Source organism: Ranitomeya variabilis, chromosome 2 (assembly GCF_051348905.1).
Source record: "Ranitomeya variabilis isolate aRanVar5 chromosome 2, aRanVar5.hap1, whole genome shotgun sequence".
NCBI lineage: Eukaryota > Metazoa > Chordata > Amphibia > Anura > Dendrobatidae > Ranitomeya > Ranitomeya variabilis.
Genome location: NC_135233.1, coordinates 851,822,762 through 851,850,317, shown reverse-complemented (window position 1 = coordinate 851,850,317; position 27,556 = coordinate 851,822,762). Strand labels below are relative to the sequence as shown.

Below are 27,556 nucleotides of genomic sequence, written 5' to 3'. Positions count from 1 at the left end.
ACGTCCAGAACACAAAGGGCGCAGTTCGAGACTCAACATCCCGGCTGTGAACCAAGTGCAGCCGTGGAATGTATGCTCTCCCACCTGTATTAGCGTTGTGCCGATGTTTAAAAAGAAAGGACTACCCTCTCTCCAGCATGATCCATTGCAGAACCAGTTAACGCGAAAGGACATTCCAGGACCCCGATGACACCTGAACCCAGGATCCATCTCAGACCCGGACGCCGCCGGATTCTTCAAGCGTTCAGGCCGTAACGCCACCGCTATCTTCACAGAGACTGTCCCTCAACACCGCCGGACTGATAAGTTTGATACCTTTGAACTTTCTTCAACCCCTCATTGCCCCTGCTATACATACACCCACCAGACACAGTTTAATTATTCTTATCCCCCTCATTTTGTCTCTCCTTGTGTGGAGTAACACTGTTGCTTTAAACCACTCTGTTAACCCTTGTTCTGCCTCCGACCACTACTGCATCCTGGTACCTGCCCACAACTGTCCAGCACAGATTGCCTGAAGAGTAGGAGGAGGAAGAGACTATGCATCATGAGAAGGAAAGGATGGTCACTGTTCTTCCTGGTGAGGGCACTGAACGTTTGACTCTTGTCAATCTGCCACATATGGCAGAGTTCATGTCAAGATGCCTTTCCTAAGACCATTGTGTGAAAGACATTTTGTCCACCATGAAATACTGGCTGTGCACCTTTCTTGACCCACGGTACAGGGTGAAATTTGCTTCTCTAATGTTGGAAGCAGACCTGCCATTTTCAGTGCATGAGGGCCATAGTGGAAGAGCTGCTGAAAAGATTACACTCAGACAATGCTGCTGTCTGAGGTACTGGTTCTTTTTGCTCACAAGGATTACAAGGGAGGGCCACAAACACCAGGTGCAACTTGGGGGGGGAGAATGTCAACCAACTGGCCATTTTCATGACACTGTCCCATCAGCAAGGGCTATCTGTGGGTGAAACTACGACGAGAAGGGAGAATTTGACCAAGATGTAAAGGACTACGTAATTGACCATACCAGCATCCTTCCTGATTCTTCAGTGCCCTTTAACTATTGGTTGTCAAAGCTGCACACTTGGCCCGACCTCTCCTTGTATGCCCTGGAGGTGCTGCCATGCCCCGCCGTGAGTGTGTTGTCTGAGCGGGTTTTTAGTTCGGCAGGTGCAGGTGCAATCATAATGGTTAAACGCACATGGCTGTCAATGGAAAATGCAGACAGGCTGACTCTTCTAAAATTGAACAAGGGCTGTGTTTCTTCCTACTTTGTAACCTCCAACGGATGACAGCAACGTCATGTAAATGTTTTTTTTTGGAAGCTGTCTTAATGTCCATCCCTCACCATCCAAAACTATTTTGTTCAGGAAATCAATTCCTCCTTCTCCTGCTTCTGCAACAAGTACTTAGTGTATACCCCACTTGGGTATTGTGTTGTACTTTTTGAAACCTTTGCATATTGTGCATTGGTGAAACTTGTAGTCTCTATCTCTACCTCTTGTAATAACTGCTAAGTATATTGTGATGTCCCCATCACGGCGTCCTTCAGCTGGTCTGAGAGAGACCTTTTGGCTAATTTTTTGAAACCTTTCCACATTTCACAATGGTGAAATTTGTACTCTCTATCTCCTACTCTTGTAATAACTGCTAACTGCTTCAGCGTGTATGATACAGACCCCTTGGATAACTTTTGGAATATGTTGCACATTGTGCAATGGTGAAACATGTGCTGCCTATCTCTACCTATTCTAATAACTGCAAAATGTAGTGTGAGGTCCCCATCATGGTCTCCTTCAGCATGTATGATACAGACCCCTTGGGTAATTTTTGGAAAACTTTGTACATTGTGCAATGGCAAAATTTCTACTCTCAATCTCTATATATTCTATTATTATATTTTTTTATTGTGGTGCCCTTCTCGTGGTATCTTTAAGTGTGTATCTGATGTTTCTTGATGTTGTTTTTTGGGTCTGCATGTGGACATTTTGGAACATAAATGCATTAATAAGCAGCACACAATTCTTCAGGTACACAGAATAATAATGTGAGTAATGAAACATGCTCTATATATGCTGCTAGTTGGAAAATTTTACCTGCACATGCCTTTATAAAGGAAAAATCTACATAATACTTCTGCTAGCATATGTCATATACTGCTCATATACGCAGCCTCCCAGTAGGTGGGTGGAACGCCTGGGTACGAAAGCTGTGTCTGATGGTGAAACCACTGGCTTTTCACCTGTCACATCATTCCCACTCTACTGTCCAGGAAGGAGTTACAGAGGTCTCCTGTCCACAACCTGCAGTTGCACAGGCACAAGAGTCAGCAACCACATCCAGTTCGTTATCGAAGCACAGCGTTCAGTTATCCCTTGTCAGCATATAGATCTGTTCACAAATTGTTAGTTAGCTAGGACATATATATTTGTTACCAAATTACATAGTCCGGTGCTGGACAAAGACCATTGCTGACTTTTCCAGGCTCCTAAATGAGACTTGTGTCTCTTTATTAAGTTGTTGCTTCTCTTACATTTTCTAAATTTGGGTCCTTGTGGTGGGTATTGGCCAGTGTATATTTTAAGCACATCTAAGAGACTGAGTTAATAAGCTCCACAGACCTGTTCAGGCCCCAGCCTTACACACATTGTTCATTGCCATGCTAAGGCCTTTACCTGAGCTCTGTAGCACTGCCTAACTGAGTAATACACTCCCTAGACCTCAACACTATCTGGGACATATCGTCTAATCACTCCATTGTTGCTCAAAACCATGAAAAAGATACATTCTGCCTGATTGGGTAGTTTCCAGAAGAAATACGTAGGCTTGTGCAGATTGGTCAATGGCACTCCTGTCTCTTTCCCTTGGGGAAGCTGCTTCCAAGTAAAATGAGGCTTTTACATGTTCCTGAAATGGATTTCAGGCCTGACAGACTGACCACAGGCCCTCTCTTGCATACACTGTATACCAAATTTAATTCCAATGCTTTTGGTGTCTGTATAATCCAATTTACTGACATTGATCATGCAGCTCACCCAACTCCTGTATTGTATTCACCTTACAGCGGCTTCCCCCTCTGTGTCAGTGGTTCCATTGGGATCCGGTGGCAAAAATGAACTGTGGAAATTACTAAACGCAGGTTTCACAGCACCTGTTGGCCCTCTGAAAATTAAAAGCGAGGGCCGCTTAATGACATGATGGGCAAAGCCGAAAATTCAAATGCGCATGTTTGAAATGGCATTGTAAAGGCCACTATCTTGCTAAATCTTGATAACTATTCAGCATAAGGGAGGGACCTCCCGAACGTAGGAGTGAGAGCTTTCCAAATGAATGATACAGGGCCACCTGAGGGCCCTTACAAAACTCAGGTTTCGCGTCACACACTGGCAAGTTGCAAATTGTAAACGATGGCCGCATAATGACATGGCAGTGGACATGTGGTGGTGGCGGGCAAAGCCCAAGATTCAAACAGGCATATTTGAAATGGCATTATAAAGGGATGGGGATTATGTATTCCACTATTTTTCTAACCATTTGGCATGAGGGAGAGACCTCCCAAATGTAGGAGTGAGAGCCCTCACAAATGCTAAAGGAAAAACTAAAGCCAAAACGTTCCATGAGAACATATATATGGTAAAAGGGAGGTATAATTATTTTTTTTTATTATTTAGCATTATATACATGTAATTATGAAGGAAAAATGTTTCTTAGCATTTTTCCCTTTTGTAAAAAATGTAGGTTTGGTTTGGTAGGTCTTTTTAAAAAGCCATAAAACAGTGCAATAGTCTGACAACAACATTATTCCCAGATACCATTTGTAAGTCAGGAAGCCATGCAGGCATCTTCACCATGCTGTTCCCATTTAGTTTTAGCTCTTTCCTATCAATTTCAGCTTTTTTCAATGCCCCCAGTCCGGTTCGTTATATCCAGCAGAAAAATATTCGGCTTTAGCATTGCCTTGCATTGCATTTGTTATTCGGTACGAATACACGGATATTAGAAATTATTTGGGCCGATTTTCGCAAATCCGAATATTTCACTATTCGATCATCACTAATTATAACCTTTCATAACTAGTGAACTCCACAGATTATATTACTTCTGACTAGATTCTATCTCTTAGTAATATTATGGCTACCATGATCCTAACAGCACCTGGAATACAGAAACCTGTTTTTTACAATACATCTGTTTATTTGTAGGAAACATTCTGACGTACTCATGAGCTGCGCTGATATCTCCCGCAGATGTAAAGCCACATGGTCATTGTCATAGCTGATCAGGAGCATAATTAGCTGATTCTGGGATTATGCTACATTACATTACTTTCGACACTTATAGAAATATCCATGCCATTAACACCCAGAAACATATGAAGAATTTGCAGTCATCATTGGCCCCAATCTCTTCACTCTCATATCCTGACTCTGCACTGAAACACTATAATGAATAACAACAAAGTACCCTGGATGAAGCTGCACCTGCTATATGTAGAAAAACTTGGCACAGGCGGCGAAAACCCAGGCACACGCTGCAAACACGTTTCCTACAGCGGTGCTCCTGGTGCACTGAACATCTATGAAGAAAATCCAATCTGCCCAAAGATTTCATCCATTACAAGATTATGCTTAAAACCTACAACTCTGCCCTTCACCTTTCCAAACAAACCTATTTCAACACCCTCATCACCTCACTATCCAATAATCCTAAACGTCTCTGACACTTTCCATTCCCTAGTTAATCCAAGAGTGCAGGCCCCAACCATGGATCTCCTCCCGGACGAACTAGCCAATTATATAAAAAAAATTGTCCATCTCCAACAGGAAATTTTCTCCCAATCCCCTCATACCATGCACAGTTCTCCCTTCCCCACCATATCTAGCTCAATCTCTGTCTTTAAACAAGTCACAGAAGTAGTAGTGATCAGGCTCTTTGCATCTTCTTGCCTTACTACTTGCACCAGTGACCCTATTCCCTCACACCTCTTCCAGTCCCTTTTTTACTGCTGTCACCACTCGCCTAACAAAAATATTCAACCTCTCTCTCTCCTGGTATCTTTCCCTCCTCATTTAAACATGCCATCATGCATCCATTACTTAAAAAATATCCTTCGTCCAAAACTGTGCTGCTAACTATAGACCCATCTTTAATCTTCCTTTCATCTCTAAATTCCTGGAACACTTGGTCCACTCCCGTCTGATCCGCTATATTTCAGATCACTCTTTTCTTGACACTCTACAATCCGGTTTCCAGTATTTACACTCTGCTGAAACTGCCCTCTTTATAGTCCTAATTATTTACTAATGGCTAAATCTAATGGTCATTACTCCATGCAAATGCTCCTGGATCTCTTTGCAGAATTTGACACTGTGGATCATCAGCTCCTCCTCACTATGCTCTGCTCCATCAACATCAAGGACACTGTTTTCTCTTGGTTCTCCTCCTACCTCTCCGACGATTCCTTCACTGTATCTTTTGCTGGCTCCTCCTCTCATCTTCCCCTTACTTTTGGACTTCATCAAGGATCACTCCTAGACTCCTCCTCTTCTTCTTGTACACTGCCCCTATTAGACAAACAATCAGTAGATTTGGTTTACCAGTACAATATCTATGCTGATGACAACCCATTACATACATCATCTCCTGACATCACGCCTGCATTATTACAGAACACCAATGATTGTTTTACCACTGTCTGTACTTTTACATATTCTGCTTGGTAACCAGTTCATGCAGCATTACATGAACACCGGATTTAGTACACTATGGCTAGTCAGATCAATGAAAGCAATTGTAACCATCAACGTTTCGTGTCTCCCCTATTTCCTCATAGATTGTAAGCTTGTGAGCAGGGCCCTCATTCCTCTTGGTATCTGTTATTTATGTGAGTATTGTTATTCTGTAATATCTTGTATTGTCTATACAAGTCTCTAAAACGTAAAGTGTTGCGGAATATGTTGGTGCTATAGAAATAAAATTATTATTAATTTTATTATTATTGGATCATAGGAAACATTACTCAGTAAAGTTCATCTGATGTAATCATATTTGATTCCATTACTGCCAAAATAGAGGTAGCATTAAATGTGCAATAGTGATGAGCGAGTGTGCTCGCCTAACAAACAGGCAATCCCCACATGTATTCAAGCTGTCCACCACTCCTCTGTGGGTCATTTGCATTTAAGCTGTTCCATCCTGCATGTCCACATGGATAGTCCTTCTCTGAACCCTGCTTATACAGGTACTATACAGATGATCAGGTTTTAAATACATCAGATAGGGATTCTATACATTAGTTAGGACTGCTCTATAAGGTTATACCTTGACGATTTGGTGGAGCAGCTTAGTATACATTTTTTTGCAAAAAAACGTATCAACTAAATACCCTGTTTTCTTTACATCTTTTGACTAGCACTTGCTGATTACTGTGATTTTTTTTTTTTACAACAGAGTATTTTTTACCTCACTGTGCTCTTTTGTGTCTTCAAGTTTTCTGGTGGTGTGAACAGGTTCCTACAGACTTGTTCAATGTGCAAGTGGCCCATGTGTTTCTGGTTCTATGTATTCAAGCTGTCTAGCAGCCACAAATCATGCAGCTGCATAGACATAAACTAAATCGATAAACTCGAGTTACAAGTACACTCGCTCATCACTAATCTTTATGATTTCCAAGCCATTGTGATTTCTACTTGCTAAGTACGAATGAAGGAGAATATAAAAAATAAAAACCTACAATTTATTTACAATCTTCCTGAACTGCATCAATATAATAATAGTCATCCTCGGCATGATCAGTAAATGTGTGAAACAGACAAGAGCCATCAACATGTAGCAACTGAACCAAAAAAGAAAAGACACTGCATAGATGTGTGCACACCTGTATATCAAAAAATGAATAACACCTTTATTGAACGACAGAAAGACATACCAAATATAAAAACATTAAAAACATATCCCGAAGGGATCAAAAGCACAAACACACCCTGTTCCTGAATAATAGACAAAACAGAGCCCCAGCCAAAAATGATGGAAAGTACTAATCTGATCCTATGTACAATTGCCTAAGAATATAAAGGAACCGTCATGAAAATAAAGGCTGAGCAATAATATTTTATGAAGTTGTAGCACCGTAGATTCTGATAACAAGTGGGCGTCCCCAAAGTTACCAAACTATAAGCCAAACCCCAAACATGTAGAGTAATCCCTATATGGATGAAACCTGGTGGCTATTTATCACAAGGGAAAATGAGGGAAAACGAATATTATAGGCTACATCAGTAATGGGGCGAAAAGAAGCAAGCCAGTGTGGGTGCGTGCAAAGAAATAACAGCTGAAAATATAGATGCTGCAAGCAACGCTGGACCGTAATACAGTCAAACATACAACCCACGACAAGAAGCCGGCTCACAGCAATAAAGGGAGAGCCGGAATAGTTACATGTCCTGTGGCTGCCATGAGGAGGACCCCAGTACTGACGGATCTGCGGGCAACAAAGAAGAGGGTGTGGGAGAGTCCCACGCGTATCGCCGCACTAAGCAGCTTTGTCTTTCCCTGACGAAGCTTGCACGCACCCACACTGGCTTGCTTCTTTTCGCCCCATTACTGATGTAGCCTATAATATTCGTTTTCCCTCATTTTCCCTTGTGATAAATAGCCACCAGGTTTCATCCATATAGGGATTACTCTACATGTTTGGGGTTTGGCTTATAGTTTGGTAACTTTGGGGACGCCCACTTGTTATCAGAATCTACGGTGCTACAACTTCATAAAATATTATTGCTCAGCCTTTATTTTCATGACGGTTCCTTTATATTCTTAGGCAATTGTACATAGGATCAGATTAGTACTTTCCATCATTTTTGGCTGGGGCTCTGTTTTGTCTATTATTCAGGAACAGGGTGTGTTTGTGCTTTTGATCCCTTCGGGATATGTTTTTAATGTTTTTATATTTGGTATGTCTTTCTGTCGTTCAATAAAGGTGTTATTCATTTTTTGATATACAGGTGTGCACACATCTATGCAGTGTCTTTTCTTTTTTGGTTCAGTTATTACATTTTCCATGCATTGTGTAGCACCCTAATTGATAGACTCATACATTGGTTGTGCTCCCGACATATATTTTTTTCTATCAACATGTAGCAGTGACACCCCTCACCTCACCCCTGCAGCCAGGATAGTCCTGATAGAGATGTCATCAAATCCCAGGAAATGACAAAACTTGTGAAATGACCTTATTTTGTAATTGCAGTGCAGTGTTCTGCGTTCTGCTTGTTCTATTATGATCATTGCATGGAAAGAATGATAAATTGTATTTATTTATTTTACTACAGATGTGGATGAGTGTTCGGTAAATCCATGTCCAAATGGCTTATGCATTAACACTTCTGGAAGTTATTTCTGTAATTGCAATCCTGGCTACACTGGCGTAAACTGTGCTATAGGTAAGAACCAATCTCCTATTATATACATGTTAAATACAGTATATACAGCTTTGGCAAAAATTAAGAGACACTGCAAAATGTTCAGTTGTTTGATTTTTCTCTTCATAGATATATTTTTGAGGAAAATGTAAATTGTTCTTTTATTCTATAAACTTTTGACAACATGTCTCCGAATTTCCAAGCAATACATTTTGTTTGTTCTTTTCTGTCAAAAGAAAAATGGTCAAAAAAAAAAAAAAAAAAAAAACAACAACTGTGCTTTCAGACTTCAAACAATAAAAAGAAAACAAGTTCATAATCACTTAGAAAGAACAATACTAATGTTTTCACTCAGTAAGAGTTCAGAAATCAATATTTTGTGGAATAACCATGATTTTTAATCACAGCTTCCATGCGTCTTGGCATGCTTTCCACCAATCTTTCACACTGCTTCTGGCGCAAAAATGTAAGCAGTTCTTCTTTCTTTGATGGCTTGTGACTATACATCATCCTCTTGATCACATTCCAGAGGTTTTCAATGGGATTCAGGTCTGGAGCCTGGGCTGCCCATGACAGGGTTTTGATCTGGTGGTCTCTTAATTTTTGTCAGAGCTGTATGTTATAGTTTTATTTCAGTAATAGAAAAGTCTTCAATGAATACCAATATTACCCCTGAATTGAATTTTGAGAATGAATGATCAGTTCTGAAGGATTAGGAAGCAGATTTCTCTGTTAAGAATTATTACAAAGTGTTCATTTTCATGTTTACTATTGATTTATGTCCAAGAAATATTAAGACCTGCACCCCAGTATAGGGGGATCTGCTATATGTATACAATAATATCTCCAAATCCTCAACATCTAAAACAAAGAAAGCAACAAAAAGCAGTGGAAATTTTCCTTCAACGTTATTTTATTGAATATATCCATTTTCCAAGTAAAATCATGATATAAATTGCAGAAAAAGAATCATATTATAAATCCCACTCAGGCAATAAATACCAAATCTTATAGAACATCCTCATCCAATCCATAAATCTGTAGCATTAGTGGGTAGTGGAGGTAGCAGAGAATGTTTCAACATGTAGCATAACGCGCCATCTTGGTAGATCGTTTCAGGGACATGACCCTTCTTCAGGCATGCATATTACTCCTCAATCTATGCTTAAAGGGAACCTGTCAGCAGGATTGTGCACAGTAACCTACAGTGTCAAGTCGGTGTAGTTTTACTGATTAAAATTATACCTTGGTTGATTAAATCAATCTTGTGGTTGTTTAATCTTAATTTTCACTTTTGAGTTAATGAAATTCTCTTCCTCCATGGAGGCCTGTGGGAGTCTTCATGTTGTGCTCTGATTAGCTATTCATACTGAAGACTGCTGACAGATCACTGATCCCTCAATGACCTGCCCCCTAGTTTACTTAATGAATAATATACACGAGTCATTGCCGGCAGGGGAGGATGGTGGGGAGCAGAAGACATCATACTCACCCTCCTGGTGTCATCGCTGCATATCAGTCCCTGCATCTCGGGCCCCGGCATCTCTCTTCCTGTCTTCCTTCCTCTGAGCGATCAGGTGGTACCACTCATTAAAGTAATGAATGAATATGCACACATCTCCACTCCCATAGGCGTGGAGCGTATATTCATTACTTTAATGAGTGGTATCACTGACCGCTCCACACAGGAAGTAAAACAGGAAGAGAGATGCCAGCGCCCGAGATGCAGGGACTAATATGCAGCACCAGGAGGGTGAGTAGGAGTGGGGGAAGGGGAGACATGCGAAATTCACCTGTCCCCGTTCCACTGTCATGCTGTGTCTTCTGGGTCCTCTGGCTGTGACATTCAAGTCAGAGGGCGCGATGACGTTGTTATTGCATGCCCCCTGCCTGAACAGTCACTGCAGAGAGCCGGCGACGCTGAGGAGCAGCGGGCAGCGACGAGAGGAGAGAATGTCATTTTTTTTTTAATCGCAGCAGCAGCATTATATGGGGCATATTTTCATATGGAGCATCTTATGGGGCCATCATTAACCTTTGTGCAGCATTATATGGGGCATATTTTAATATGGAGCATCTTATGGGACCATCATTAACCTTTTTGCAGTGTTATATGGGGCATATTTTAAAATGCAGCATCTTATGGGGCCATCATTATCCTTTGCGCAGCATTATATGGGGCATATTTTAATATGGAGCATCTTATGGGGCCATCATTAACCTTTATGGAGCATTATGTGGGGCATATTTTAATATAGAGCATCTTATGGGGCCATTATTAACCTTTGTGCAGCATTATATGGGGCAAATTTTTGTATGGAGCATCGTATGAGGCCCACCATGAACTGTATGGAGCATCTTATGTGGCACATCATGAACTTTATGGAGCATTACATGGGGCGTATTTTGCATGGAGCATTATATGGAGCTCCTGATTCAATATGGATATTCAAAAACATTTACCCTACTGATGTCTCATTTAATTTTACTTTTATTGGTATCTATTTTTATTTTTGAAATTTATCAGTAGCTGCTACATTTCCCACCCTAGGCTTATACTCGAGTCAATACGTTTTCCCAGTTTTTTGTGGCAAAATTAAGTGCCTCGGCTTATACTCGGGTCGGCCTATACTCGAGTATATACAGTATTATGGTTGAGGTCATCTTGATATTTAAAGAAAAAAATACATTTAAAAATAATGCCTGCACAGTAGCAGGTATCAGTGTATATAGATGTGATCCAATAGCTGCTACTGTACATGCGCCGGCGGCACCATCTTGCTAGAGAAAAGAAAAAAATTTCCTCCTCCAAGATGGCGCCGCAGAGCCTGTGCGGTACCAGCTATCAGCAATCGCCAATAGCTGCTATTGTGCAGGCACCGGCATTGCCACCTTGCTAGAGAAGAAAAAAAATCCAAGATGGCTGAGCAGTAGCAGCTATTGTGTATTGAGGTGATCCAATAGCTGCTACTTCGCATGCGCCGGCGGCACCATTTTGGAGGACATTTTTTTCTCTAGCAAATTGGCACCACCAGCACAGTAGTATCTATCGGATCCCCTCTATAGACACCGATAGCTGCTACTGCGCATGTGCCGCTGCCCAATTTTCAAATGGATTTTTTTCAAATATCAAGATAAGCTCAACCATAATAATTATATGCACAGTGCACATGCGATTATGCTGCAGCTGGTACCTGCCTGCAGAAGGTTTTTTTTTTTAGTATGTATATAAATATTCATTATTTTAACTAGGGGGTGGGTCACTGAGGGATCAGTAATAATAATAAACTTGGCACTCAACTCATGAGAATCCGGTGAAGTGAAGAATATTTTTAATGCAGTCCAAAATTAAGGTGCAACGTTTCGGTCGTTAAAGGACCTTCATCAGAATACCGACTGCTTAAGATATATTAGAGTGGGTCACAATGAAGATGGAGGCATAGCAGGGAAGGAAAAGCATCCCTAGACTGGCACCTTATGTCCATAATGGGAAAAAAAGGAAGGAATCCAATGTCTGCTGAACAAGTGACCGTGTGTTGCACTGTGCTGCAGGTGAACAGGATGACAAATAAGAGTCCGGCATCAGCCGGATCGGTGGTGGATAGTGGTAGTGTGCATGCATTTTCCTCATACAATTGTGAAAATAAAAAAAGTTTGGGTCTAAAGGAAACTTTTTTCCACATTGCTTTAGTTCTAGTAAAACAAGGATTAATATACTTCTTGAATGTGGTTTTGAGCACCTTTAGGGGTGCAGTTTTTAGAATGCTGACACCTTTGGGCATTTTCTGTCAAATTGACAAAACTCACTTCAAATGTCAGGTGGTCTCTAAAAAAATGGATGTGCAAATTTTGTTGGAAAAATTATAAATCGCTGGTCAAATTTTAACCTTTATAATGTCCTAAAGAAAAAAAAACTGTTTCCAAAATTGTGGTGATGTAAAGATGACATATGGGAAATGTTATATTTTAACTATTTTGTGTGACAAGACTCTGACTCTGATTTAAGGGCACAAAAACAAAAAGTTTGAAAATTGCAAAAATTTCAAATAGAGTTGAGAATAGATAAGAATTAGCTGGGTAGAAAGGCAAAATGAGCAATTGTAAGTACACAGTGCCATATAATATAATTGCAATATGTTAAGAGGATACAAATTTTGATGGCATTCGCTTCTTTACCTAAGTGAGAATGATGGACACACACCGTGTCAAACGATAATTTCTAGGTAGTGAACAAATTAATTGTGGAAAATCTTTGGACCCAAATGTCCAAATAATTAAGACTTTTCTTGGTCAAGATGCTCCTCTTGTCACACAGCTGAAGTGGCCCTGACAACTATTACCCATTAATAAACACAGGAACAGTACTTGATAAAGGTGTAACTTAATAGAATATCATCCCAGTCACTGGTGAAAATATCATTATTAGTAGTAGTATTAGTATTGCATTCTTTTTCCCACAGATATTAATGAATGTCTGAGTAACCCATGTAGAAATGGAGCCACCTGTAATGATTTACCCAACAGTTTCTCCTGCTCCTGTGTTCCTGGATTCACTGGCAGATTCTGTGAAATAAGTGAGTACCTGACAAATGGAGGGGGATTCCGTAACTGTTATTTCATCTTTACTGATGATAACGTAATGTTTTCTTGCAGATATTAATGACTGCACCAGGACGTCATGTAGTAATGGAGGCATCTGTAAAGACTTGGTAAATGACTTCATCTGCTCATGTCCTTCTAGCTGGGAAGGGAAAACGTGCAGCAAAGGTAATATACTAATTATTGTTTTATGTTATGATAAAAGTTCAAGATATGTATTTATATTAAGGCTGTGTGCACATGTCATGTTTTTGCCATGTTTTTTGCCATATGGATTTGTCACAAAGCCTGAAGGAATTCCCGTTGCCTGCAAAGTGAATGAGAATCCTGAATTGTCTTAAATCAAACTGAGAAAAGCGGACGCAAATGATGGTGCACACCACAGAATAGAGTATAAAAAGTAGCTTTATTGGACAACAAACTATGCATACATAAAAACATTTAAAAGAATTGGACACTCAGACTCTTGACTAACAATAAGGCAAGTGCAAAGATAAGAGTATTTTATAAATCTAATGCAATACGTGGTAAATGTGCTGGCCTGTATGTGCAAAATTATAAATAGAAAAAAATCAAAACTAGAAGGCACATACCTCCCCTGATGAAGCTACTTGGCATAGCGATACGCGTAGGGACGTGACCTATATAACCTTTACTGGCCTTGGTATGTATGACTAATTAGTTGGCAGCATGTTATAGTAGTCCACCATTTGGTGAATGGGACGATAATGGTTCCCTATACATAGTGCTGGCATTATTTTGGTATTGTGCCCTGGTGTGTGTTTGAGCACACATAGTGATCTGATGATTTTTGTAATCACTATTTATTAAGGCAGGGCTATGCTTATTCTACAGCTATTTCCTCTTAAATTTTAGGGCATGCATGGGCTCTTATTATATAAGCTCATAGGTTTATTCAACAGTGCCTCTAATGTGTATTTGTTTTTTTTCACCATCACAATAAAGTTGCAAAGGTACCAAGAGGATTTATTCTTTGATGATAAATATTATTGTATGTTTATATTAGCAAAATGGTGCCAGTTAACATGTATCAGTCTCATTACATGGTTGCACTAGCATTGTACATATGCCAGTGACGGTAATATATATTGCCACTGGTAAATCAATGGTATTATCACAACGGTGCAATAGTGCCTTCTATTTTTGATTTTTTTCTAGTTATATTTTTGGACATACAGGCCAGCACATTTACCACGTATTGGATTAGATTTATAATATACTCTTATCTTTGCACTTGCCTTATTGTTAGTCAAGAGTCTGAGTGTCCAATTCTTTTAAATGTTTTTATGTATGCATAGTTTGTTGTCCAATAAAGCTATTTTTTATACTCTATTCTGTGGTGTGCACCGTCATCTGCGTCCTCTTTTCTCAGTTTGAATTAATACTATTTAAGGGCGTAAGGGTAGCACCCCAGTGGTGATAATTAATCTGTATTAGTGGTGCCCGCTTTCTTGTCTATCTAATTATGAATCCTGAATTGTCTGTTACCTCCTATCGTCAGGACAATTCCACAATTAACAGTGGAGGTCTCGGCTGTTTCCACTTCTAGGTAGATTATTATGGAACTCAAATTGAGCCTATTGTATGTATAACCGATTAGAAAGCAATGAATATATACACTGCTCAAAAAAATAAAGGGAACACTTAAACAACAGAATATAACTCCAAGTAAATCAAACTTCTGTGAAATCAAACTGTCCACTTAGGAAGCAACACTGTTTGACAATCATGTTCACATGCTGTTGTGCAAATGGAATAGACAACAGATGGAATTTATTGGCAATTATCAAGACACCCTCTATAAAGGAGTGGTTCTGCAGGTGGGGACCACAGACCACATCTCAGTACCAATGCTTTCTGGCTAATGTTTTGGTCACTTTTGAATGTTTGTTGTGCTTTCACACTCAAGGTAGCATGAGACGGACTCTACAACCCACACAAGTGGCTCAGGTAGTGCAGCTCATCCAGGATGGCACATCAATGCGAGCTGTGGCAAGGCTTGCTGTGGCTGTCAGTGTAGTGTCCAGAGGCTGGAGGCGCTACCAGGAGACAGGCCAGTATACCAGGAGACGTGGAGGGGGCCGTAGAAGGGCAACAACCAGCAACAGGACCGCTACCTCAGCCTTTGTGCAAGGAGGAACCGGAGGAGCACTGCCAGAGCCCTGCAAAATGACCTTCAGCAGGCCACAAATGTGCATGGGTCTGCACAAACGGTCAGATACCGACTCCATGAGGATGGTCTGGAGTGTCCGACGTCCACAGATGGGGGTTGTGCTCACAGCCCAACACCGTGCAGGACACTAGCAGGACTGACAAATTCGCCACTGGCACCCTGTGCTCTTCACAGATGAAAGCAGGTTCACACTGAGCACATGTGACAGACGTGACAGAGTCTAGAGACGCCGTGGAGAATGTTCTGCTACCTGCAACATCCTCCAGCATGACCAGTTTGGCAGAAGGTCAGTAATGGTGTGGGGAGGCATTTCTTTGGAGGGTCGCACAGCACTCCATGTGCTAGCCAGAGGTACCCTGACTACCATTAAGTGCCAGTGTAATAGGCCAGATTAACTCCCTGCCCAGAATATACACGGGGTTAAGGTGGGCTAGGCCAGATTATACCCCGGGGCATAAATTGGCCTAGGCCAGTTTATACCCCTCTGGGCCAGAATATACCCCAGGTATATTATGGCCTAGGCCAAACTATACCCGGGGTATAAATTGGGCAAAGCCAGATTATACCCCTCCTGGTCATAATATACCCCAGCTGCTGTAGATCAGATTTTTCAAGCTTTTGAGAACCATTGAGTGATATACTCAGTAACGGAGTCCAGGCAGCAAACGGGGCCCCAGGCAGCACACTGAGGGCAGAGACAGCGAACGGGGTCCCAAGCAGCACACTGGGCCCAGGCAGCACACGGGGCCCCAGGCAGCACATGAGGGTCCAGGCAGCACACAGGGGCCCCAGGCAGCACATGGGGCTGCAGGTAGCACATGGGGGTGCAGAGACAGTAAACGGGAGTCCCAGGCACAAACGCACCCCAGGCAGCACACAAGGGCCCCTGGGAACACACATGGGCCCCAGGCAGCATACAAGGGCCCCAGGCAGCGCACAGGGCCCCAGGTAGCACACAGGGCCCCAGGCAGTGCATAGGGCCCCAGGCAGCACACAGAGCCCCAAGGAAGCATACAGGAGCCCCAGGCAGCGCACAGGGCCCCACGCAGCACAAAGTGCCCCAGGCAGCGCACAGGCCCCAGGCAGCAAACAGGCACCCCAGGCAGCATACAGGGCCCCAGGCAGCACACGGGGGTGCAAAGACAGCAAACAGGGGTCCCAGGCAGCACATGGGGCTCCAGGCAGTGCACGGGGCCCCAGGCAGCACACAGGGGGCAGAAACAGCAAACGGGGCCCAAGGCAGCACACGGGGGCAGAGACAGCGAACGGGGTCCCAGGCAGCACACAGGGCCCCAGGCAATACACGGAAGGGGCAGAGACAGCAAATGGGGCCCCATGCATCACATGGGGCCCCAGGCAGAACACGGGGGGGCCCAGGCAGTGTAGAGGGCCCGAAGCAGCACACAGGGCCCCAGGCAGCGCACAGGGCCATAGGCAGTGCATGGAGGGACAGAGACAGCGCATGGGGCCCCAGACAGTGCACATGGATACATCAAAAAAAGATCATAGAAGCAGATAACCATAAAATTACAAGATTTTATTGAAACACTTGTAAAAACAATAATATAGTAAGGGATGTATAAAGTGGGGATAGGATTATGCAAAAAGTAGGAACCACCACAGAGGCAATAGATTGCAAAACTGTCAAATATACATACATTTTACAATGAATACCTATAATAAGTATATATATCATGCGCTGAACTTATTATACTATGGAAGAAGTGCAATTGAAAGAGCCCAAAAAGGGGCTTCTTACAATGTAATTAATGCCAAAAAGTGACAGAAAAACAGTGTGCTCATGAAAACTATCTCAGATGTTTACCAAAATGTGTGAGTCTTTGGGTAGATAATTGACATTAAGTGTGGGTCAGAGACAGCTCACAGAGCCCTGCACACTGTCTCTTTCCCCCTTGCGTGCTGTCTCTGCCCCCTGTGCGCTGTCTCTGCCCCCCTGTGTGATGTCTCTTCCCCCTGTGCGATGTCTTTGCCCCCCTGTGCACTGCCTGTGGCCTTGTTCTTGAGCATATCACTCAATCCTGTGCGGTGTCTGGGGCCCCTGTGTGTTGTCTGTGGCCTCTGTACCATGTCTGGGGCCCCATGCACTGTCTCTGCTCCTGTGTGCTGCCTGGGGCCCCTGTGTACTGACTGGGGCCCCGTTATTAAGTATATCATTCAATGGTTCTCAAAAGCATGAACAATCTGATCTACAGCAGCTGGGATATATTCTGGCCCTGAAGAGGTATAATCTGGCCAAGGCCAATTTATACCCCAGGGTATAGTATGCTGCCTGGGGCCCCTCTGTACTTCTTGGGGCCTTCTGCGCTACCTGGGGCTCTGTGTGCTGCCTGGGCCCCATGTGCTGCCTAGGGCCCCGTTCGCTGTCTCTGCCCCATGTGTGCTCTCTGGGGCCTTTTATGCTGCCAGGGGCCTCTGTATGCTGCCTGGGGCCCATGTGTTTTGCCTTGGGCCCTGTGCACTACCTGGGCCCTCTGCGCTGCCTCGTGCCTCTGCGTACTGTCTGAGGCCCCGTGTGCTGCGTGGGACCCTGTTTGCTGTGTCTGCCCACCATGTGCTGCCTGGGGACCAATGTTCTGGCTGGTACCCTGTTTGCTGTCTCTGGCCCCTGTATGCTGCCTGGGGCCCGTGTGCTGCCTGGGACCCGGTTCTTTTTCTCTGCCCCATGTGCTGCCTGGGGCCCTGTGTGCTGGCTTGGGCCCCTGTGTGCTGCCTGGGGCTCCGTGCACTGTGTGGGACCCCGTTCACTGTCTCTGCCCCCGTGTGCTACCTGGGGCCCCTGTGTGCTGCCTGGGGCCCCCATGTGCTGCCTGGGGCCCCGTGTGCTGCCTGGGGCCCCGATCAATGTCTCTGCCCCGTATGCTGCCTTGGGCCCCGTGTTCTGCCTTGGTCCCCTGTGTGGTGCCTGGGGCCCCGTGTGCTGCCTGGGACCCTGTGTACTGCATGAGAACCCTGTGCAATGTCTCTGCCCCATATGATGCCTGGGGCCCTGTGTGCTGCCTGGGGCCCTGTGCACTGCCTGGGGCCCCTGTGTGCTGCCTGGGGCCCTGTGCGCTTCCTAGGGCTGCATGTGCTGCCTGGGGCCTCATGTGCTGCTTGGGACCCCGTTACCTGTCTCTGCCCCCCGTGTGCTGCTTGGGGCCCCGTTTGCTGCCTGGGGTTCCGTTATTGAGTATATCACTCAATGGTACTCAAGAGCCTGAAAAAAGTGACCTACAGCAGCTGGGGTATATTCTGACACTGGAGGGGTATATTCTGGCCTAGGCCATTTTATACCCCAGGGTATGTTTTGGCCTAGGCCATAATATTCATGGGGTATATTCTGGCCCAGAAGGGTATAAACTGGCCTAGGCCACTTTAAACCAGGGTATATTCTGGACAGGGGGGGTTAATCTGGCCTGTTACACCATGATGAGAGCCCCAGAACCCTTGTGAGATCATATGCTGGTGCGGTTGGCCTTGGGTTCCTCCTAATGGAGGACAATGTTAGGCCTCATGTGACTGAAGTGTGTCAGCAGTTCCTACAAGATAAAGGCATTGAAGCTATGGACTGGCCCGCCTGTTCCCCAGACCTGAATCTGATTGAACACATCTGGGACATTATATCTCGTTCCATCCACCAATGCCACATTGCACCACAGACTGTCCAGGAGTTAACTGATGCCTTAATCCAGGTCTGTGAGGAGATCCCTCAGTATAACATCCACCGCCTCATCAGGAGCATGCTTAGGTGTTATAGGGAGGTCATACAGGCACATGGAGGCCACACACACTACTGAGCATCATTTCCTTGTCTTGAGGCATTTCTACTTGTGACGCCCCAGGGTCCTGGTCATCACAGTGACATTACTTTCCTCATGGGGAGAGTGATGTCACTCTTGGAAGCGATGAATGATATCTTTCACCAGGTAACCACATACACACAACACATTCGTACTCCAGGCCAGAAGGGGGAGCTCTGAACCTGGATTAAGGGGAACTTCCTTATATCCTGGCTGGAGGGAAAGTTAGTGAGCAGTCTGAAGCAGACCGTTGAGGGAAAGGAAGTTCTGAGTCAGTCTGTCAGAGGGCAGAGAAGAGAGCAGCCAGACATTGAGTGTAGGAAGGACTGGAGGGGCCCTGTAACCGGAGTTGCTACAGCTCCTAGAGAAAGAGATAAAGAAGGAAAGGACAGCTAGTGGAAAGTGTGCAGGAGAGAAAAGGCACAGGAGAATGACATCTGGGGAGCAAAGCAGTGATTTGGCTACCTCCCAGGAAAGCGCAGAAACTGGTAGCCGGAAGACAGAGGTTGTGAGGGACTCTAAGACTTAAAGCAGAAACCATTTAAAAAAACTGACCGTCACATCCAAACATAGACTAAGTGTGAACAGGTGCTGAACCTAGAGTCACCAACTCATATACAGTCAAGTAAATAAGGCAGCACACTGCAGCGCTGAAACATGCAAACATGAAACATGAAAACTGAACTGCATTACTGCACTAGAAATATGAAAAATGAGAGCGTTTAGCGCATAAAAATTGCCAATTTTATGTGTACCTGGTAGCCACTTTAGGGCATCTCTCGTATACCAGGTCATACGCTTTCCTTTCCTCGCTAGAGCCACCTGTCATACGGGTTTGTGTCCCACTTTTATGGAGGATAGAGAGAACTGTGAGGACCTTGCCAGAAGCCATAGGCAGTAAGGGACTACAACACCACCACGATTTGAGGAAGGATTTTATCTCCACCTGGTGAGGGGGACCTGGATTCGCATCCAAGCCGGCCGGACCCTGCCTGTACCTGTGATCTGGTGCCCTGGACTGCGGTTGCCTGAAGCTACAGTAAACCAGGTAAAGAGACTGCAAACCTGTGTCCTCATTCTTTACTGCACCAGTCATCATCTCCATCTACACACGGGAGCCCTGAGGACCTACTTCACCTGTGGGAAGTTATACCATCTAGCTGCCATAACATCACCCCAGAGGACCCCTTTAAGCAGCGTCAGTCCCCACTGACCAAATACCCCAGGTGGCGTCACGAACAAACTTTATTAAACCCTTAAAATATTCCCTTTAATTGGGCGCCCAGGGTCACGGTCACATCCCCTTTAAGTGCGACAGGACCAGGTACCGAGTATCCCACGGCCCTGGCGGGAAACTCACACTGAAGTTGGATCAGCCTGTAATTTGATTTTTCACTTTGATTTTGAGCATCATTCCAACTCCAGACCTCCATGGGATATTATTGTGATTTACATTTTTAGGTTTTACTGTTCTCAATGCATTCCACTATGTAATGAATAAAGATTTACAGCTGGCATATTTCGTACAGTGATATCTAGGATGTGAGATTTTAGTGTTCCCTTTATTTTTTTGAGCAGTGTATAAACCTGATTACGGTCACTCACTGCTAACTCCACAACAACCTAAGATTATTTGCTGCCACCATCAATTGTTTTACAGGCTGATTGGACACCCATTACAGGTAGCATATATCTTTAGGGTGTGGTTTTCCCGAGCAAGGGGAACAGAACTATTACATTTTATTTTCAAAAAAGAAAGATAGGTAGTGTTTATACAAATATACAAAAGATTTTACAAAGGGGACAAACAATACAGTATATATAATTACATAGAATAAAAGTATAAACAAAAGAAAATGACTAAACCGACATCACTGCAATGTCTTCAGATTAATGGAGGAAGGAATCCAGAAATAAATCGGAGATGACCCACAGTTAGCTGCACCTCTAAGAACTGACAAGAACCAATATTTGGCATTTGCCTTTTATTAACACAAGGTACCTCCCCTCTGGTGACTCATAACCAGGTGGGTCATGGGATTTGACTTCAGTTTCAGAAAATTCTGAGATTCTTGACATTCACAATATCTTTGCTCCTTAAGGTCCCCGAAGTTCTACATTGCCGTCATATTTTTTATCATGATTTTACCATTACATAGAGACCAAATATGACAGGTATAGCTCAATCTATCAGATTATGATTCAATTGAAAGCATTTTAGAGGTGCTACACTGATGTGAGTTATTGCGTCATGTCCGTCCCTTTGCTACAATGCCAAAAATCTAAATCTTGTAAATATCGGATTGATATAAACCCTAATATTCCTATCTGGACCCCAGAGCCAGGCTGTCTACAATCTGTGACTGGGAGAGCATACTTATCCTACCTTGGAAAGCAGATTGTTTTGTTATTTGGTTCCCAGAGAAGACTTTTCCTGTGTGATTACTTGGACACTGTGGGGAGTTGTGGCTTAAAAGGTTGTTTTAAATTACTTTTTCTGTTTTTCATGGATTTAATTTTTTCTATGACACACACATTGTTTATTTTTGACATGCAGATTTGGTGAACATTCAAATCACTCATTGATTTCAATGAAGTCAGTTAAAGGGAACCTGTCACCTCAAATTGGCGGGATATTTAAATGACTTTTTACCGGTCCGATAGCCGGCGTTTCATCTTCATTTCTCCACCCCGTCTGTCCCTGTTGTCCGCAATATGTCAGTGAATTAGAGTACGTGTGCTCCATAGTTGTCCCGCAACACAGTGAAATACTTCCGGGAAATGCACTCCCTGACAGAAGTTATGTCGCTTATACCCTGACGTTAAATTCATCCATTAGTTGTATAAATTATTCTTTTGAAAGCTGAAACCCTCCGAAATGTGGTTTAGGTTAAGAAAATAAATTGGCATCAATGCAGAAATATTGATCAGTTAATGGACACAGAATGGTCAGATTTTGGCAGGACAAAAGTTTTTTCGCCTGGTCATATAATGCACCCAATCCTAGTTTACATCCTGACCTGTGCTCAGTAAATGATCGGTTAATTAGTGTGTGTGTATAAAAAGAAACCCAGCACCCCAGACCTTCACTTGAACTGCAACTTGAGCTCTGACAACATGCCAAAAATCCACCCTGCGACCAAAGCCTGGTTTATCAAGAGGCTGAAGACCAGATGCACTGCAGAGGTGGCTGGCACCTTTAATGTGTCTCAGCGTCAAGTACAAAGAATTAAAAAAAGATTTGAAGAGACTGGAGATTTGTTTAACAAGCCCAGGTCTGGCAGACCCCACAAGACAACTGCTCCGGAGGAACATTTGTTGGTTAGAAAATACAAAGCAAGCCCCTCTTCCACTGCAGCAGAGCTCCAGCAGGCCTGGTCACCTCAAGTCCCTGTGTCAACTAGAATAGTTTGTAGGATTCTGTCTCAAAATGGCCTCCATGGTCGAATCAGTGCCCTGAAGCCAGCACTAAAAAAAGGCAAAAAAAAAATGTGTGGCATTTGCAAAGTCTCACAGCTTGCTAAACAGATGGACACTGTAAAAGTGGCAGAAGGTGGATTTCTCTGATGAATCTTCATTAGAATTACACCACAGCCGCCGCAAATACTGCAGGAGACCTACTGGAGCCCGTATGGATCCAAAATACACCCAGAAAACAGTTACATTTGGTGGTGGAAAGATCATGGTCTGGGGTTACATTCAGTATGGGGCTGTGCAAAACATTTGCAAGGTTGAAGGCAATATCAATAGCCTGAAATATCAAGAAGTATTAGCTACCTCTTATATTCCAATTCATAAAAGGGGTAAAATTCTGCAGCAGGATGGTGCTCCATCTCATACATCCATCTCTACAACAAAGTTCCTCCAGGCAAAAAAGATCAAGGTGCTCACGGACTGGCCAGCCCAGTCACCAGACCTGGACATTGTTGAGCATGTTTGGGGTTAGGTGAAAGAGGAAGCTTGGAAGACAAAACCAAAGAATCTAGATGAACTCTGGGAGGCATGTAAGACTGCATTCTTTGCTATTCCTGATGACTTCATTAATAAATTGTATGAATCATTGTTGAACCGCATGGATGCAGTCCTTCAAGCTCATGGAAGTCACACAAAATATTAAATATGACTAATAGCACCACATCTTCATTCACCAATGTTATGCAACATATATTTGTATTTTAAGTTAATTATTTGTTTGAATATCACATTACTTTCTGTGGGTGACAAAAATTTTGTCTTGCCAAAATATGACCATTCTGTGTCCATTAACTGATCAATATTTCTGCATTGATGACAGTTTATTTTCTTAATCTAAACCACATTTCGGAGGGTTTCGGCTTTCAAAAGAATAATTTATACAACCAATGGATGAATTTAACATCAGGTTATAAGCTTTTATTTACATAACATTGATAAGCGACGTAACTTCTGTCAGGGAATGTAGTACACGGGCGCATGCCCAGTAATGGTTTTCGGCTTTGCCCGCAGTTGGGCAAAGCATACTGCGTGTGCGCGACCGAAGATTGCATTGCGCACGCGCCAACTATGGAGCACACGTACTCTAATTCACTAACATATTGTGGACAACAGGGACGGACGGGGTGGAGAAATTAAGATGAAACGCCGCCCATCACACAGGTAAAAAGTCATTTAAATATCCTGCCAATTTGAGGTGACAGGTTCCCTTTAAAAACTCTATAAAAATGCAGGTCTAAAAATGATTGCGTATTTTCTGCATATTTGCTATGTTTTTATAACATTTTTTGTATTCACTTTTAGACAGTAGCAAATGCTATAAAATACATAATTTTAACCTATTTAGCCATAGAGTCAATATGAGAGTCAAATGCCTCCTGGGCATCCCTGGGACACATTCATATGGGAACTATTCTCCTGCATTGTTTAAAGGTGAATTCAACATATTAATAGATTTGTGTGGTTATTATTTGATTTTACTCCTTGGTCTGCTTACTTGTTTGCACTGGCTTAGTTCTCCTTTCTGGGAGACTCCCATACTGTCAAACAAACCTTGGAGCCGTGTGCCCTCAAGAGAGGGAAGGAGAGTCAAGTTGCAAGTGACCACGGTCAAAGGAGCGCTCAGGGCCTGATGTCAAAGGGCACTTTCTTTATTCCACAACGCATTTCGTCAGCCAGATGCCATCTTCATCAGGTGGCAAGATAATTATGACAAAAGGAATGGGTATTTAAAACTGGGTCAACCAATGAAAATACAGAACCAGTCTGCCAATAACAATCAATAAAACAGTCAAAGGAATATAAAATGGAATCAAAATGATAAGATACAAAGAGTACTAAATGTGATAAAAAAACAATAGTTATGATAAATTAAAAACAATTAAAAACAATTAAAACATATTGAAAAGATACAATAATAATTAAAATTAAGATGCAATAGTATTATTTTGCCACATTTTCAATAGTGAGGCTCAAACCTTCAGGAGCCAGTGTGCCTAATTTTAATATCCCAATAACTCTTAATTAAACTCCTGTAACGATCAGAAACATTATCTGATATTTGGTCAACAGTAGTGAGCCTTAGTGATCTTGGGTCCTTCTGGTGCATTATGGAAAAATGTTCAGATAAATTATGCAATGAAAAACCATTCCAGATGTTCTGGCAGTGTTTATTTAACCGTGCATGCTTGAAAAAGCTTGAAAAATGCTCAGTTTCAGCCAAAACGTCGCCACGGTCTGAATTAAATCCACATTTTCACTTGAAATGCATATGAAGTGCTGCGTTTCTTTTTTTCTTCTTCTTTTTCTTCGTCTTCTATCTCTCTATCTAAAAAAAAAATCTATTTATCTCTGTCTATTATCAATCTCTATAGTATTTATTGATTTCCAAAAAGCTAGAAAATGCAGGTGAAAAAATGCTTGCAAAAAACATAAAACATGCATGTTTTTGAAGCTGTGTTTTTCCTTCCAAGAGATTCAGATATGGGGTAGAAATTTCTGTATCCAAATACTCAATATGTGTGCATAGTGTAAACCTCTATTACAACTGTCCCTATTTAACTGTATATTCCGTAAATAAAAAATTTAACTATATAATATCTGTCCATGCTTTCCAGATGTCAATGAATGCAGAACTGGACGTCACTTGTGCAGCCCTAACGCCGTCTGTACTAACACCCCAGGGTCATATTATTGCACTTGTAACTCTGGATATATCGGCGATGGATTTACCTGCAAAGGTACAAAGTGAAATTTTTTGTTTCCCTATGTGTAGTATACATTTTTTTCCCAGGCAGTTAATCTTTATAAAATACTGTCATAAATCTATAATTTACATTATTATATTTTCTTTATCACAGAGGACAGATTGTTTGAATACACAAGTGGAAAAGAAGCTACATTGCGCTATGAAGACTTTGTTTCTCCAATGATTGACATCCCAGCAGGTTTTCCTTTTGGCGCATCATTTTACAGCACGTTATATGTAAGTTGCAATTACTGTGTTACACGGTACTAGCAAGTAACCCATCATAACAGCAATATAAAAAATTGAAAAAAACAATTTGAATGGTGACTTAGATCGGAAAAGATCTGTTGGATAAAATTCTGCATTCGAATAATCTATAAGGTGAATGTGAGTTACTAGTGGGGCGTCTCATGCTCAAGGCCCCAAGTAGTAAAGCACAGAGTTGATTGTTCTGAGCATTTACACTTAGAAAAACCCAGAATGTCTGTGTGTTATATGGTCAGGTCATTAGATTAATGGTGTCTATACAAACTGCAATACTTCAGGTATCATGTGGTGAAGTTGCAGGGAAATAATTACGAAAATGTATTTTTAAAGCACCATTAATTCCAATGTGCTGTACTTGTGAAGAAAGTTACATACATATCTTATAAATAAAAATAAGTAGACAAACTGGCACAGACAAGGAGAGGACCCGGTTCTTACAAGCTTACATTCTGTAGTGTAATGAGAAAGGAGACAGTAGATTGGCAGGGGAAAGAAACTCAGATGATAGGAAGTATGGCTTTCAGTACGTTCTTTTGAAGAGGTGCTTTAGCTGTTTTTTTCTGAAGGTTCCAAATGTGGGAGACAATCTGACTTGTTGATGCACTGAAATCAAGAGTATGATGGATGCTCAAAAAAATCTTGGAGGCAATTGGGTGAGGAACGTATGACAGCAGGGGAGAGAAGGAGGTCTTAAGATGATCGGAGAATAAGCATGGGAGTGTATCACTAGGTTAGTCTTGAGATGTTTTGGGGAGACAGAATATGTTATGGATTGTTTAGAAATCATTGTTAATAGTTTAAAATGGATTAGCTCAGGAACTGGAAGCCAGTACAGGGATTGGCAAAGGGGAGATGCATAAGATTAGGGAGAGGAGATGTGCTTTAATTGGGCAGTGGTGTTAGGGATTGCCTGAAGCCTGAAGATGTGCTAGCGTGATAGTTGGGAGGTCCCAGAGTAGGATATTGCACTAGTTTAGGTGAGAGAAGATGAAGACATGCACTAACATGTTTTTGAGTTGGAGGTAGCAGAAGGTAGTAAGGTCTTGGATGTAAGGTTTGAAGGACGGGGCAGAGTCAAGTATTACACTGATGCAGCAGACGTGTAATTCAGGGGAAAGCATGATGTCATTTATAGTGATAGATACACTTTGTGCAAAATTATTAGACAATTTGTATTTTTGATGATTAAATTTTTCATGGGACAATTACACTGCTGTCGGTCAGGAAAAAGGTCTGCATTAAAACTTCAATTCCAAGCTATAAATTCTGTCCCAGACCCAGATACCTCAATTGATGCCAGTTTTCATGGGGCCTGCCCCTAATTTTAGCTGTTTGGGAAGATTTTTGTCACACCTGAAGGTGTTGTATATACGTTTGCTTTGGCCTACCATTGAATCTAATCGCTTTTGGGTACGTTCGTCTAACAGTTCGGCGAATTGAACTGAACCGAACCGTGAAAGATTTGTTCATCCTGAGTATTAACTGGTTAGATTATATTGAATTAAAGTACATTTTAACACCTGAATCACCTGTGATTATTTCAACATGAAACTCACGATCTTGGTATTATATATTGATAAATATTATTTACAGGTTGTACTTGTATTAGTGCACTAATTAAAAATTAATCCAAAAACATTTATCAGGATAGAAACATTGACTATATTAGCCCAATTGAGCACAATTCACAAGGATGGCAAGCAGGGGTATAGCATAAGAGGAGGAAGAAGGACTTAAAGGGAACTAAAGATCCCTCTGCCAAATAATACGGGGTCATGTTGCACATTTTACGCTGGGGCCAGAAATTTCAAGTTACTCTTCTTATGCTGAAACAATTTTTACTAATAAAGAATCAAACTAGAAATCACTCGTTCATTGATGATTATCTTGGGTAATAAAAATGATCACCGAATAAATTAAATGTGCAAATAACTGTAAACATTGTCTAACATAGTATAAATAAATATTTAGCTGTAACTTTTTGAAAGGCTAGACTAAACATAATATTGTATTCTGTAATATACAGAATATGTACATAGTGTTCTGTATATTACA

At 42.2% G+C, this 27,556-nt stretch overlaps 1 protein-coding gene across 1 annotated transcript in view; it reads left to right on the top strand.

The window, feature by feature from the left end:
- LOC143803976 (uncharacterized) overlaps positions 1-27,556 on the top strand; it is a 296,624-nt gene that overhangs the window by 246,947 nt on the left and 22,121 nt on the right. The window contains exons 7-11 of the mRNA XM_077281727.1: positions 8,332-8,442; positions 12,882-12,995; positions 13,075-13,188; positions 25,104-25,226; positions 25,347-25,471. Coding sequence (XP_077137842.1) covers positions 8,332-8,442; positions 12,882-12,995; positions 13,075-13,188; positions 25,104-25,226; positions 25,347-25,471 — 587 coding nt within the window. The remainder of the gene's footprint in view (positions 1-8,331; positions 8,443-12,881; positions 12,996-13,074; positions 13,189-25,103; positions 25,227-25,346; positions 25,472-27,556) is intronic.